Source organism: Microtus ochrogaster, assembly GCF_000317375.1.
Source record: "Microtus ochrogaster isolate Prairie Vole_2 chromosome 14 unlocalized genomic scaffold, MicOch1.0 chr14_random_2, whole genome shotgun sequence".
In the NCBI taxonomy this organism is placed as follows: domain Eukaryota; kingdom Metazoa; phylum Chordata; class Mammalia; order Rodentia; family Cricetidae; genus Microtus; species Microtus ochrogaster.
In genome coordinates, this window is record NW_004949097.1 from 10,634,262 (window position 1) to 10,648,566 (window position 14,305).

A 14,305-nucleotide genomic window follows, 5' to 3' on the forward strand; every position below is an offset into this window, starting at 1 on the left:
AGCCGCCGGGGGGAGGGGGGATTTTATAGTTTCACAGATCCCAGAAAGGGATTCCAAGTGTGGATTTATAGTCAGTACCTTTTAAAGCAGAGAAGATTTTATACAGGCATCTATAGGATACACCCAGAAATCCACTGGACACACCGGATTATGCCAGGAATAAATTTATTTTTAAAAAGACAGGTTTCTAAAAGCTCACTTACAACCCGAGAGTGGTTGCAAATATTTGTTATCCCAGAAGTTGAAAAGCAGAGGCAAAAAAGATTGCTGCAAGTTTGAGAGAAACCAGCCTGAGCTACACAGTGAGTTCCAGGATAGCCTGGGCTATAGAGTAGGATCTTACCTCGAAAACAAAAACTAAAGCATTAATTAATTAAGTAAGTAATGTCCCAATTAGTGTACAAAATGTCTAACACATGCTTTAAATGAATAATTTGTATTTAAAGTAATTGCCTGGCATAGTAGGTATTTAGATACATTCATAAAAAAAGAAATAGTTTTCCTTCAAAGCACTAAATTCTTAAGTTCTATGAGCATTTTGTTTTCTGTATCAATAAGAGGGTGGCAGTGTAAGTGAACTCTTTAGCACTGGGGCGTCGTTAAAGAAAACATCTTATCTAGAATCTGTGAGGCCCTTGGTTGGGCTCCCAATGCCACCAAGAACATTAAATAGGATAAAGTAATAAATACAATTAAGTTAATAAAAAGGAAGGTTCTGGAGGGCTGATAAGCACACTCCAATACTCCTACCTCAGGAGCTATCCAGTAACTGACTGCATGTCCCTCTCCTGCCTGTGTGAGGTTGGGAGATGGTGGGAAGCGAGAGTCTGGTGAAGACAGAATAAAGAAGGCATTCAAAGCGACTTGGAGTCTGGCACATAACATGTCCATGCTGAATGCTTGTGCTATCTTTACATCTATATTTATAAGTGCGTCTCCATATGCATAGAGAAAGAGCTTGGATGGCATCTTGTGGGTCAATTCGGAAAGTTGTGTACAGCATCAGCTGGGAGACAAGAGCTGAAGGTTTTCTTCCAACCACAAACCCCTTAACCCACAAGACAGAGATGAGAGCTGTACATGGTGGCATCGTAGAAAATAAATATAACTGTCCGCTCCACATGTTTAGTCTCGATAATAGCCGGTCTAGCCCTTAAACATCTTCCCTGCTGTCATGCCGCCATAAGGTCTGGAGAACTGATGGTATATTTCAGGCAAAAGTCACATTATACATATGTGTAAAATATCACGTCCTTGTCGAACTAAGAGCAAAGAGTTAATAAATACTGAAATCTGTCTGGCTCCTTGCTACCCTGCTGAACCGGGAACCTCTAGACTTAAGGCAGTGATCAAAATGTCTTCACCTCCCTCCACCCACAGAAGGTATATAACATTATCCAACAGCAATATAAAATAAGCCAAGAATATGAGCTGGAATTCCAATCTGAATGGAATGTTAGGCTTCCTGGTAGCAGACTAACAAAGCAAAAATACATGAAAATCATTTTAATAATATATCTTAAGCCTGTAGTTCCAAACTTCACGAAATACAGAATCAAGAATAAAAGGAAAAAAAATAAAGCCCTTCAAATTCTTTTGTTTTTTTTAAATCCAGTATGTGGTTCATACCTATTTTACACATTGTTTACACTACCTGTGTTTCAATCACTCAGCAGGGGCCCTGGGTATTGGCTGCCATAGTTGAAGGCATTGATAAGTTGGGGTTCAGGAAGTATTTCTTTATATTGCATTAAATCACTTCTTCAAGAGCTAGGAAATATATCAATAGATATCACTCAATCCACATAAGTAAACCAGATGATTCAGTAAGTAAACACAATTCTAACAGCTTGATTTTCCTAATATTTAGAAATAAAAACATATTTTAGCTAAAGGAATTACAACAGGTGAAAGAATTCCTCACTAAACACAGTTGTGTCTGCAAGGTAGTCAGGAATGGTATGTCACCTCCCTTTAACGTCTACGTGTGTGAATTTTCTAGCTAGCCAGCAGTCTCCTAGGCATTGTAGGGATTCCTGCCTCACTTTGGGCTAATGGAAGCATTCACACAACCTCTCATTTTGCCTATACCTCCTGATTTCCCCTCTGCCGTGGTGATCCAGCACCTCTCTGACAGTAGAACACTCTAAAACCACAACGGAAGACGTGGAGCTCTGGGGCGTGTGTGGGCCCAAGGCCTCCATGCTGATTTGCTGCTCAGCCCAGAACTCGGGCAACATATTTGGGGCTCTCACCTATTCCTAAAGCAAACATTCTTCTAACTCAGAGCCATCTGGGGCTCCCCTCCCCGAAATCACATGCGGAGGGTTGTCTGGTATCTTTAATACGCTGATGCATAGCTCTGGGACACGCTTTATTAGCACAACCATTTTGCTAGGAGAAGAAAACTGACACAGGAGAGATTGTGGAGGGAACAAAATTTTGGCTGGGGTTCTTGTTTTTATTCTCTCACTGAAGAGAATCACTGGGTCGACATGCTTTCAGCAACCCTATGGTTTCTCTAAGGTTCCAATAAACGTGATACCATTCATAACGTGGACAGTGGTCTCTTTCATATACTGCCTATAGTCAGATACTTAAGCGCCAAGCAGATGGTTGAAATCTGTTTTGTATAAAATGTGTGCTTTTTTTCCAACTGTGTTCTTTGTATTCATGTTCATCCTAGGCTCTAACCATCAAAACACTGGCACCGTGTCGATCATTAGCAGCGTTTTAGACAACTGGTAAGTAAGGTATTCACTGTTCCCCACAAAATGTTCAGCTAACATTTCCCAGATGTATAATTAAGGCAGAAGATGATCTTCTTGAATTGGTAGCAGCACTTTGGATGGCTTCTGGCTTTTAACAGATTATATCAGTGGAAAACAATTTTAAACCAAAAACATGGGCCCTGTTTCTTGGGTGATTTTTGTCACTTGTTATAAAGCTGTCCTTAAAAAGAAATCTGTACAGTTCCCCTTCTTTCACCTCCATATTCAAAAATAAGGAGGAAATTGCCTCCTCCCAATTTTACTGGGAGCCTGTACAGCAAAAGGGACTTATGAGGATAACAGTTTCTGAAAGTCACTTGGGATTTTCTACAGGTCACACTAGTTGTGCAAACACTAGTTTAAGAAGCATTGGTGTGTGTAATTTTCTTTCATTTGAAGAAAGTCGGTTTTTATGTTGTTCAATAATTAATTCTTTAAAGATATTTATTCTTGTGGTTATGCGTAAACACAATTTACCTGGCTTACAGATTAGTGCAGTGTGAAATTTGAAAATGTACTTGGTACAACAAAGGTTACCAAAGCAACTACTAGTCGTCATAGTTTCTGCACACAGAGGGAAGAAAGAGGCGCTTAGGAGGTTTAGTTATCAATAGTGGACAGATATAACTGAACTTATATTGGTGAGATTCAAGTATAAGTTATGAGGGATCAATAGTTAGAATGTCTCAAAAATGGTAGTTATAGAACAGTGAAAGTGAGCCACTGGTCAACCAGTTCCTTATAGCAACTATTGTGTGTGTGTGTGTGTGTGTGTGTGTGTGTGTGTTGTGTGTGTGTGTGTGTGAAAATAGTCTTCAGATACCTGAAAGGCATTTTTATCAGACAAAAAATAATTTTATTAAAGTCCTGATTATTTTTCCTCTGCTAGATAAGAAGTCTACTTTTAAAACCCTGAATTCAAAAGACTGCACTTAGGCCTACCAAATGTTCTCCTAAAGCTTTGTGATTGTAAGCACGATTGTTTAGAAGGGAGGGTTAAAAAGAAAAAAAGTATACTGACTTTTAAGCCCATTTTGTAGACACATGGCTGAAACCCAAGGAATTAAGTGATTTCTGCATCTCAAAGTTCTCATTCCTGCCTTAGAAACGGGAACATATGCCAACCTTGTACATAACTGAATGCTAGACCATCAGACGTATTAGCACAAAGTAGCCCGACTGCACCCTATACACATTTCCCCTGCTTTAACAGTATGGCTTTGGAACATTGTCCTTTGGTCATAGAACTAAATGCTGTTTTTGTTTCGTGGGCTTCTTTATAAGTTGGCTTTTTAATAACTTTTACATCTTCACAGGGGAAATGAGAGACTAACACTCATTTTTTTTCCCCAAACTCAAAGCAGCAAGTATAGAAAAAAAAAAGTATTGCAATCGTTAAGCAAAAAAAATAATAATAATTCGTAGGCAGACAATTCTTATATTATCTGAAATATATGGTTCTATACTTAAGCAATTTGTTCAACACTTTCATGATACCCCAGACATGTTTTCCAGGCTAGAATAATACCAAAGGTCCTTAGGTATGCATCAAAGATTATACTTCTGATAGTATAACTGCACATTTTTCCTTCAAATAGTTTTCTTAAAGAAGCCAGCCTGCAATCTTCCAAATGTGAAATAATAACAATATGGCAAGAACATCCTCTCAGATGAAATATATTTTACTGCCTCTCTTTGGTTGTTATAGCCCTTCTTGTCTTAGAGCGCTGCCCTTTCTCTTCTTGAAGCTGCTGAGCAGTAACGGGCGCAGCTGGCTAGAATGGCTTCAGTACTAGCAGTTTTTTGACTCAGTTAGAGGAACGCTGGAAGTTTTGCCCTAGTCACTTGCTCTTCATCTTCCTTAACCTCGCTCCCTTACAGCTCAGAGTTTTATTTATTCAGACAAAGACCTGTGCTGACCGTATCTCTGTGTGACTATCTAATCTTCTTATTAATTCTGCTAGTTTATGACTACCCTGTCAGCCTGTGGAACTATCCTGTTTTTGTGTTCCCAACAACACCCAGCACTTTGCTCAGGCACTCATATATGATTTATCTCTATGATATTTGTAATCGACAGGAACGAGTGCTCTCAAGCACCTGGGAGTTTTAAGCAGATAAAATACAAATCTGATGTTTTCACCCATTTGACGTAATTCATAAAAGTGTCTGTCACTTCGCCTTAAAAAAGAACCATGTATAGTACTTAGATGAAAACTCCTGAGATATCCCACGTGAACCTGTAGAATGGCATCTAACTGACGAATTGACAGTTGTGAATCCCCATGTAAAAAGACTGGCTATGAGATAAAATCCATCTCTAAAGGAGAGACTAAATGCAGGAATTTTGACCACTGAATTCAGGAGCTGGGAACCTTTCAAATGAATTTCAAAGTGACAACATTTTAGGTAGGGTGGAGAGATTTTTAAGACATCTTAACCTTTTCCTCTGCCTCACATTAAAGACTCTAGGAGACCTCAGTTTGTGAGAAAAGGGAAGTTGAAGATGTCAGGACAAACTCCTAAAACTCTTGTCTCCTGCATTATACACCAAAACATCAGCACGGAGACAGACAAATGGAATGCTTGGCTAAGCAAGAGGAAAGTCTTCTATTCATTATTGGGCAAATATCTTAAGATTGACACGATACTGTTATGTATATACTGGGCTTCTAACTTTAACTTTCTCACTATTTGAACAGGAAACATCTACTGGCCCCAAATGCTACCTCATTCCTCCTGACCGAGTCAGTTATAAATGCTCAGCACCTATGCCCCACATCACCACCTTCGGGGACCTAAAGCCAGAGTGCCCGAAATGTCTGTGGTGCACCTGCCCTGGGATCCTGCGTTGTGGGAGAAACAGGAACCAATATTACTTGTATTCTAGGAAGTATTTCTTCCTTTCAAGGTGATCTGCCCCAAACTGCTCCATCAGGATTGAGCAAGACTGATTCAGGATGCCGACTGTCTTGTAAGTAAAAAGAATTCTCTTGAACTCCGACTTTGTACATGGGAACAATTACAGGATTTCCCCCCAAATAACCCCTTCACTGCTAGCCACTTCTAATTATTTTTTAATCTACTCATAAAAGTATACATCTTATGTTCCATCACGCAGCTCTCTGAACCTGCCCTCTGTGTCTTTTGGATCTGTTTCTATTACCCTAGAGGAATGCTTTTAAAACATTAAACCTTAAATTGTTCGGCGGTCAAAACCGATTCATTTTATTTTTCCAGTAATTCTAAGTTTATAAAACAATACCTTAACAAGATGTGTAGCCCATAATCCCCCAGGATCTAGAGACAATTCCCAAATTTAGCTCTGATTTGGAGGAGAGGAAAATGTGGATTTCTCTTTGTTTACGCACGCCCAGGTGTTCTGTTGACTGGGCCTTTGTCTATTAAAGTTCCCTTCTTGTTTGACAATCTGATGCTAAGGGTGACAATCTGATACTCTGTGTTCAGCTATGGTTGGCACAGGTCAGAGTTGAATTAATGAGTTAATAAGGGCCACAGCAGTTTGAACACAAGTTCAATCCTCCCTCTTCTAAAGGACTCGGAACAACATAGAAGGGCTTCCAGGCTCTCCAGCCTCGGGCTGACACGAAAGGAGAAATGAATTCTTAACCTTTATTTTATGTGGCATCTTCCTGGAGTCCCCTTTCAAATCTGTTATGAAATTCAATAGCAAATATTCTAATGAGAAAGCAAAAACAAGGGAATGAGCAAAGGGGCACCAGGACAGGAGTGAGAAAGAAAAAAAAAATCTCTCTGGACTTTGTAGCCTATTGCCTAACAAACTCCTGCCCAGAGTAAATACCCAAAAGGAAGAATTGTAGCAAACACACAATTGTCTCGGCTCCACAATTAGAGCCAGCATGGTTTAGAACTTTGTCGAGGGATCTACATCAACTCAGGATGAAGAAGCAGTGGCACAGAGTAGGACTTTTCCACTTCATGCTCTTTTATATGAAACGTATGTCATTTTCAACGTCTGTGCTTCCTTTCATTAGGAGGTCCTCTCATTATATATACCTACATACGTATAATTTATTAAAATGAGATTTCAACAGCTCACATGAAAAAGTCTCAGAGGTGGGGCTCAGGCAGCTCACCACCCCTTCAGTGACTCCCTCTTAGTGCTAAGTACATACTGACTACCATTTGAAATAAATTTTGATTAAAAATGTACAAAAAAACCCCACACATACACAATGTGCTTGTCTGTCTCCTTTCCCCTGGATTCAGAAATTTAAAAAAAAAAAAAAAAAGCAGGCAAAGTGGGTTAACTCTTTCATGTCTGCTTTGAGCAATGTCCTGAAATCCCAGCTAAGAAGGTACATCCCTCAGGACACCAGAGCTACTCACAGCTCTAACTGACCTATGTCTCCTAGCCTGACAATACCACATCTTCCAGGGCAAGGGGCTTCTAGCAAATTCTCTGTGCCCTCAAGTTCCCATCTTCCTGTGCATCTGTTCTCAGTGCATTTGACTCAGAGGTTTCAGTGTGACGGAGACTGAGATGAGCAGGCAGTGCAAGCAAGGCCAGAGGCATCCGGGCGCCTCCACAGCAAGAGAGATCCCAGTGGCTGCACGCATGCCTGTACGCATGCCTGCGGAAGAAAGAGCGTGTCTTCTGTGTTTGAACGTTTTCTTTTCTAAAACACACATTCTTTCAGAGATGTGAAGGGCAGAAATAGAAACACGACCACACATGAAACTTTCCCCGGTGCCTGGCAGCAGCTCTCCTGCTTTGCCCCCCTCTTACCTACAGTGCGTGATGAGACTGGCAGGTAGCCCTAATTCGTTAGTAGCCAAATTATTTTTGTCCGTAAAGTAGGAGAAATCTCCACAGCACATGAATGAGACACAATTTACTAGTTTACACACATTTTTATAACTCCGAGAAACTAAAACTCATTCACAAACGTTCTTATTTCAGCTTCAGCAAGAAGGGCCACCAGTCTACGAGAGAAGCACACTTGGAAAGGCAGGACTTCATTCTCCAAGAGAATACGAGAGAGGGGGAAAAAAATCTCCTAACTCCAATAAAGAACTTTTCATCCTTAATGTAGGAAAAATAAACAGCTTTCCGTGCAGCCACACTCCGCATCTCGTTTGAGTCAAAACATTTCCACGCAAGGCATTCCGAAAAACGTCATTTAGTAGTAAGTCTGAAGGACCGCAGATTTAAACTCCTAGTGACAGCACAGTCGCGTTAGACAACGTAGCTCACAGTGACTAGCAAGTCCATCCCTGCAGTCAATGCCATGCCCCCTTCTCCAAGTTAGAGAGGAAAGCAGCAAAGACAAGCAGCCCTGAGACACACATGCACCCACTGACGAGGCAGAGGAGAGGAAAGAGTAGCCACGGAGACTAACGAGACAATGACAAATGTATCAATAACGCAGCAGAACTGAATTATCCCAACGATACTTAGATCAAAGAGAGAAGGCAAGAGTTTGGAGACTCGGGACAGGAGGAGCCAAGCTCCAGCCTGAAGTCATTTCACTTCTGATCTGAAATATCTCTGAACACCCTGAAGCTTTTGTTTTTCGTTTTCCTTCTGTCATGTTTTATGAATATAAAGGTCCTTAAACTACCTTTAAATAGATTAATTACATTCAAGCTGGGTGAAAGAAGGGCACAATGACCGGAAAATGATACAAAAGAAACAGAAAGGATGCATTTTAACAAGTTCATCAACAAACCTGGGCAGTGCGCATGAGGTGCAGATTACGGTTCAATGGTTCCAAATTGGCAGAATTCAAATTGGGTTCATATTTGGGTTTTTTGCTTTGTTTGTTTTTTTAAACCACCTGTCCTAAAACGACATTGTTTATGCTAATTATCTTTGTTGACGCTGCAATTCTGTTTGTTTACTGCAATTCTTTTAAAATGCCATATCCCTCGGAATAGTTCTCACCAGAATTCTTCGAAATCTCGCCTTGGTCTGGTCCTTGCCGGCAGCCCAACGTGCAGAACGCAATGCCCACAAAGAAGGCGCAAGAGCTGGGAGCAACTTGGAGGCTGTGACTTCTCGGGCTGGCAAAGGCTGGCAACACAGCACTGCTGAGCTCTCACTCCCAGCCTCCAAGAGAAAGGGATGCTGATGTGGAGAAACGCACACCCCCCTATTGGACAAGCAGAACCATACGCCACAGGATCTCCCGAGGAGATGGGGAACTCTCAACTAGCAGGGGAAAGGAAGGGGAGACAACAGCAAAGAAAAGGCAAAGAGGCTTCCAGGCTGCAGGGCAGAACACAGAGTCAAAGGGGAAAAGGTTCCTGATTCACAGGAAGGAGTAGAAGGCAGTCTCCAGATGTAAACCGAAATCAACCCTGCTCGTTTAAGGAAAACAGCGTTAGTCTTTAGTGGGTCTTTTTTTTTTCTCTTCTTGCTCTAGCAATCTCCCTTGATCTACTTCACGTGCACCGCATTTGAATTTTACATGCTCTGCCAATGAGAGTGCCACCCCTAGGTGCAAAGCCAGGGAGGACAGAATTGAGGAGGGATGAGATCTCTCTGTAGATTTCTTCTCCACTAGCATGTTTGGATTAAGAAGAGTAGGACTCACACGTAGGTGAGTCACACCTTAAAGTGATCTTAAAGATCACTGCCATCACTTGACTCAGAACCGAGCACACTGACTTAGCACAAGAGAAGAATGGAGAGTTTGGCTTCCATTCCTTGATGCCCCGTGGTATTGGTTAATCTCACTGAAACTACAGAGGAATAGCAAATTTACAAGGTAAACAGCACCCAACAGTAATGCCTTTAAAACTAATCTATAAACGGGCTGTGTTTAGACCACATAACACATACCTGCACGATACAACATGCGGCTTAGGTAGCTGAAGAATGGACAAGGAAAGACCAGACAATAAAAATGAGACACCCCTTGGGGATGATGCTCTGTCAATGTGGCTTGAACAAGATCCATGAGACACAGCCTCCAACCCTTAGAAGGCTGAGATACTCCAAAGCAGACAGGTTTTCTCATCTGCCTCTGATCGACGATGCTCATGTTAATCTCAGTGAAAAAGCTTTCCAAGAACAGACACTCACTTTAATATGTGCTTCTGATATTTGAGGCACGGAAAAAAGTGCATCAACATGTAATCAATAGCAACACCCTCTTCCATTTCTCCAGCCTGCTTTCCCCTGATCTGGCCACAGTGCCACCTGGCATTTAACCCTGCATTGTTCTTGGTGATCACTGAGACTCCTGCCAAGTCTTCAGGCAGAATGGGGTGTGGGACAGAAGTGTGGTTTACACGCTGCTTCTAGTGAGCTGCATTCCAAACCAAGGTGTCAGCTCAGTTGAGCTCACAAGTTATTAAGATGGCAATTACAATCTGCAATGAATGACTATGGCCTCCAGCAAGAAGTAGCAGTGAGGACTAGCTGAAGTGGCCAAAGCAATATCAGAACACACTGACCATGAGACCTGTAAGCTTACAGTTGCGTTGGGGTGACAAAAGCCAGGCAGGTACCTTTTAAATTCCTGTCTGGAAGCTACCTGCTAACCTGAATGGACTGGTAACTTAGGAGTAGAACAGATTTTTTTTTATAAGACTCCAACTATATTGAATAAATGCCCAGGTAGAAAATATATTTTATTGGGAGGAGCAGTAACTAAAATACCAATATTGGAAGGGGTAGCTTTACATGTTGCTAGTAGTTTCCCATGGCAATTTGCAAAAATGATTTTCACAGACCTGGAAGGATATTCCCTGCTTCAGAATAGAGTGGGGGCTTTTATAATAAAACAATCTCTCCCATTGGGCTGACTGTATATAAATCCGATGGGAGTGGGCTAAGTGTAAGTTGATCTGATCCCTTTTTCTTTTGCATGAGGTCTTGACCCTGCAGGGCTCCCTTCGACACGGGGAAAGAGGCTGCTGTCGGTACCCGTTTGGAGAGAAGCATACCACTGCATGAGGGAGGCTCTGAGACCAATGCTGCATCCTTCACTTCTAACTTTTCTTTCTTTCTGGGAATAGCAAGTCTTTTTTAAATAGATGCACTTTGAAGTCTTTTACTTCCTCAAATGAAATTTTCCAGTTCGACAACTGAGAAGCATGGTAGGTAACCTGGTCATGGAACATTCACATGGAAGACGGACACACGCATGAAGTAAACCAGCTGACAACTGTGCCGGTGATAAAGTCTCCGACGTGGTTGTTTCTCCTTCAGCAGCAGGAGAGTAGCACCACAAGCTAAAGCAAGTATTTCCCGTGTTGAAGTGTCGAGGGACAAAAGACATTCTCAAATGAAAAACCTGAAGTCACAATATCTCATTCTTTAACTCTCAGTTGGATAGAAGGACAATGACTTCGCTAAGACCTCTCCGGAGGGCTAGGGATGCTTCTATTCACGGCACGTGGACAATGCTGCCCATTGTGGTGCGTAGCCATAGCTGGACCCGAGGTCTGTCTCTCTTAGCATCTGCCGGGCCATGTATTGCCCATTCCTCCCGCACCTGAGATTTGCCCTTCAGTCACCCAGTCAGCCCTGCGGGAGCTGCAGAGAAGAAGGAGCTGACAGTTCAAGCCTGCTACTTCTGAAACGCATCTCCCTCTACCTCTTGAACACCCTCACAGACAATGACACTGTCACCTGCTCCTTAGCTATGGAACAACCCTTTGTCAACCCGAGACTCTTGAGTCTGTCCCTTCCTGCAGCTGGAAACACCGACACTCATCACCTAAACCTGCATCCTTAGACTGATCTGAAAGTTTTAAATTATTTCTTGAAGTTTCCAAGGCTCTGTCTATTGGGTAGGGAGGAATCATAGAACATGGGCACTACTCTACCAGTGACGTTAGAGATACAAATCACTTAAAACTTTAATGGCACCTGAACTCTGACTAATTGCTGCCCACTACGCCTAATTTTCCATTCATGAAGACATTAGGAATTCTTTAAGAAGACTAAATGAATTTGAGTGAAAAACTCTTTGATGGCAGGTGAGCAAATAGAATGAAAATTGAGTCAATAAAAATGACCTACTTATTCAACAAAAGTTGCAAATCGCTGTTGAGGCACAGGAGAACACAGAGAACAAACCAGCCTCATTCTGATGATATATGGTAGTGCTATTATGGGGTTGCTCTTTGGAGAATTTCAGTATTCAGCCCTGTATCGATCTGCATGATCTGCTCTGTGAGAGGCAATGGGAGAATGAGAAGCACACAAACTCAGGGCTTTGCTGGGATTTGGGGAAGTATTGCCCAATCTGATCTCAGGGTAAATTATTAAAAATGCTAGATTGTGAGGCAGTTTTCAAAATGACTTTAACTACTGCCGCTTACACCTAGGGCACATATACACGCAAACTACTTGATTATAACCGGCTTATTTAATTACCCAGCTAAACATGGATGCCCCTGCACAATGCAGAAAAGAATTTTAAAACATCACTAGAAGGGGAACACAAAACAATGCTAGAAGAGTTGAGCGTTAAGATGTAAAAGGGAAAAGTTTGGCTTAAAAAGAGATCATTGAAAAAAAATACAAATAAAGTTCCCAGCAGGCAGCTCGCCTATAACAGAAATAGAGTGTAGGCTGTTAATGTGTAACCGCCTCTTTATAAAGCCTGGCTGATAACACGCTACAAATCACTCGGAGTTTTATTTGCAAAAAAAAAAAAAAAAAAAAGTATAATTAGAATTAAGGAAAATTATCATAAGGGTGTTCATCTGTACTTGCTGGAAACTTACTCTGTTCAATTAACAAATCGCTCCATTAGGCAATAATGTGCTCCAGTGTGAACAACTTGAGTAGCCACATAGAAACAAGACTGCGTTTGCAAAGGAGAGCTCACTGGCCAGCAGAGTTCATATGGGAAACTTTGGGGAAAAAATAATTCAGAACCTTGAGGAACGATCCGCCTTCTTAGTAGAGAGGATCGAGAGCTAGAGCAGGGGGACTTAGGAGCCACCACCTAGCCCACTTTCTTCCCTGGGCACACAGTGGCTTCTCCGGGATGTGACCACAGCCAAGCATTATTTTCGCCTCCACATTCTCTCCCCCCCCCCCCCATGACTTCAGTTCTAGAATGTTTTAATCCTTGTCCTTTCTTTTTTGGTCTTTCCATCTCAAATTCAGGCGTTTGAGTGATAAACAGCTTGACTTAGCATATTTTTAACCAGCTGGTCTAGCACCTAGCTTGAGTTGCATAGTCAGATACGACAAATGTTTATACAGAAGGTATAGCTTGCATGAAAATGAAAAAAGCCTGGGGATCTTGCATCCTGGCTTTTTTTAGCTTTTTTTTTAAATTCATCATACAGAATACGAAGTTTGAGTTCTTTTTAATGGCAAACAAAAATCTATTTATAGTTCGAAAAATGAACTTATACTAGGATACGAACTCAAAGTTGAAAATTGTGATGTGTAAATTACATGGACAGGAGGAGGGCTAAAATCCTTTAAAAGCCCACATGTAACTTGCAGCATCAAAAGGGAAGGGAAGTGCACATACCTCTCTAAATAGGAACAACTAATTACGAATACAGTTAGCTCCCGTCACAGCACAGCGAAAAGTCTGGCTATCAAAATACAGTTCAGACAGCGAGCACAAAAGTGGGCACAAAACTTCAAAAGGGGGTGTCCTGTTCATCCCCGACCTCCCCTCTCCAGACACCTCCATAACTATCTACTAGTATTTCACTGTGATGTTAAATTTTCTTTGGGGAAAAAAAGACAACAACAACCCGGCTCTCCCATATCAACAAAAGGTCCTGTTTTTCCAAGCAGTTTCCAAAGTTTAACAGAGGGATCAAACAGGAATTTAACAGCCTCCGCTTTAAACACCACTGAAGCCTTCTATCACTTGAGAAATTACAGGAGGCAGAGATCCTGAATATGCGAGCCGGCTACAAAAGGTGTGTGGGGGTAATCAATGAAAGCAGAAAGTAAGAGACCAAGCGAGGAAGCGAGCAGCCACGGATGGGGGGAGGAGAGAGAGATGCTTAATGTTCATTTAATTTCCTGCCTGTGATCCGACGCAACCTAAAAACATTAGCAGTAAGCTCGGAGGAGACTTTGCAAATCAGTTCAATTTGGTCCCGGCAACCACAACAGAAATCAGCTCCCAAGGCTGCAGAGACCCTAGCCGCTCTCACACACGCAATCTGGGGGAGGCATCTTGGAGGGGATTCACAGACTCCTGTGAAATGGAAGAGTTTGCACTTCGGTATATTAGAGGGAGAAAAACCAAAGAGCACTCACCTTTCAAACTCCTGAGGTAAATCAGGGTCAGTAAGCATGCTGGAAAAGCACAGCTTCCCTTTGTCACGGCGGCCACCTATGATCGGCTCCAACTGAACCTGTCAAGTCAGTCCAAACCTTCTAAACCAATAGATTCTCTCTCTGTGTGTCTCTCTCTTCTCACTCTCTCTCCCCTCTCCCTTTCTCCCTCTCCCCTTCCCCTCCCCTCCTCTCTCTCTCTCTCTCTCTCTCTCTCTCTCTCTCTCTCTCTCTCTCCTAGGACTCCTTGACCATTCTCTTAAAGGGGTAGTAC

At 42.0% G+C, this 14,305-nt stretch overlaps 1 protein-coding gene across 5 annotated transcripts in view; it reads right to left on the minus strand.

The window, feature by feature from the left end:
* Positions 1-14,180, minus strand: part of Sox5 (SRY-box 5) — a 388,682-nt gene extending 374,502 nt beyond the window's left edge. For 4 of the 5 annotated variants that reach the window (XM_026787923.1, XM_026787920.1, XM_026787922.1 and 1 more), the window contains exon 1: positions 14,014-14,180. In XM_026787923.1, the coding sequence (XP_026643724.1) occupies positions 14,014-14,051 (38 nt within the window). In that variant the 5' untranslated portion in view covers positions 14,052-14,180. Of the gene's footprint in view, positions 1-8,700; positions 8,762-14,013 lie in introns of those variants that run through there. The other variant, XM_026787921.1, reaches the window with a different exon arrangement.
* Between the last annotated feature and the right edge of the window lie 125 nt (positions 14,181-14,305).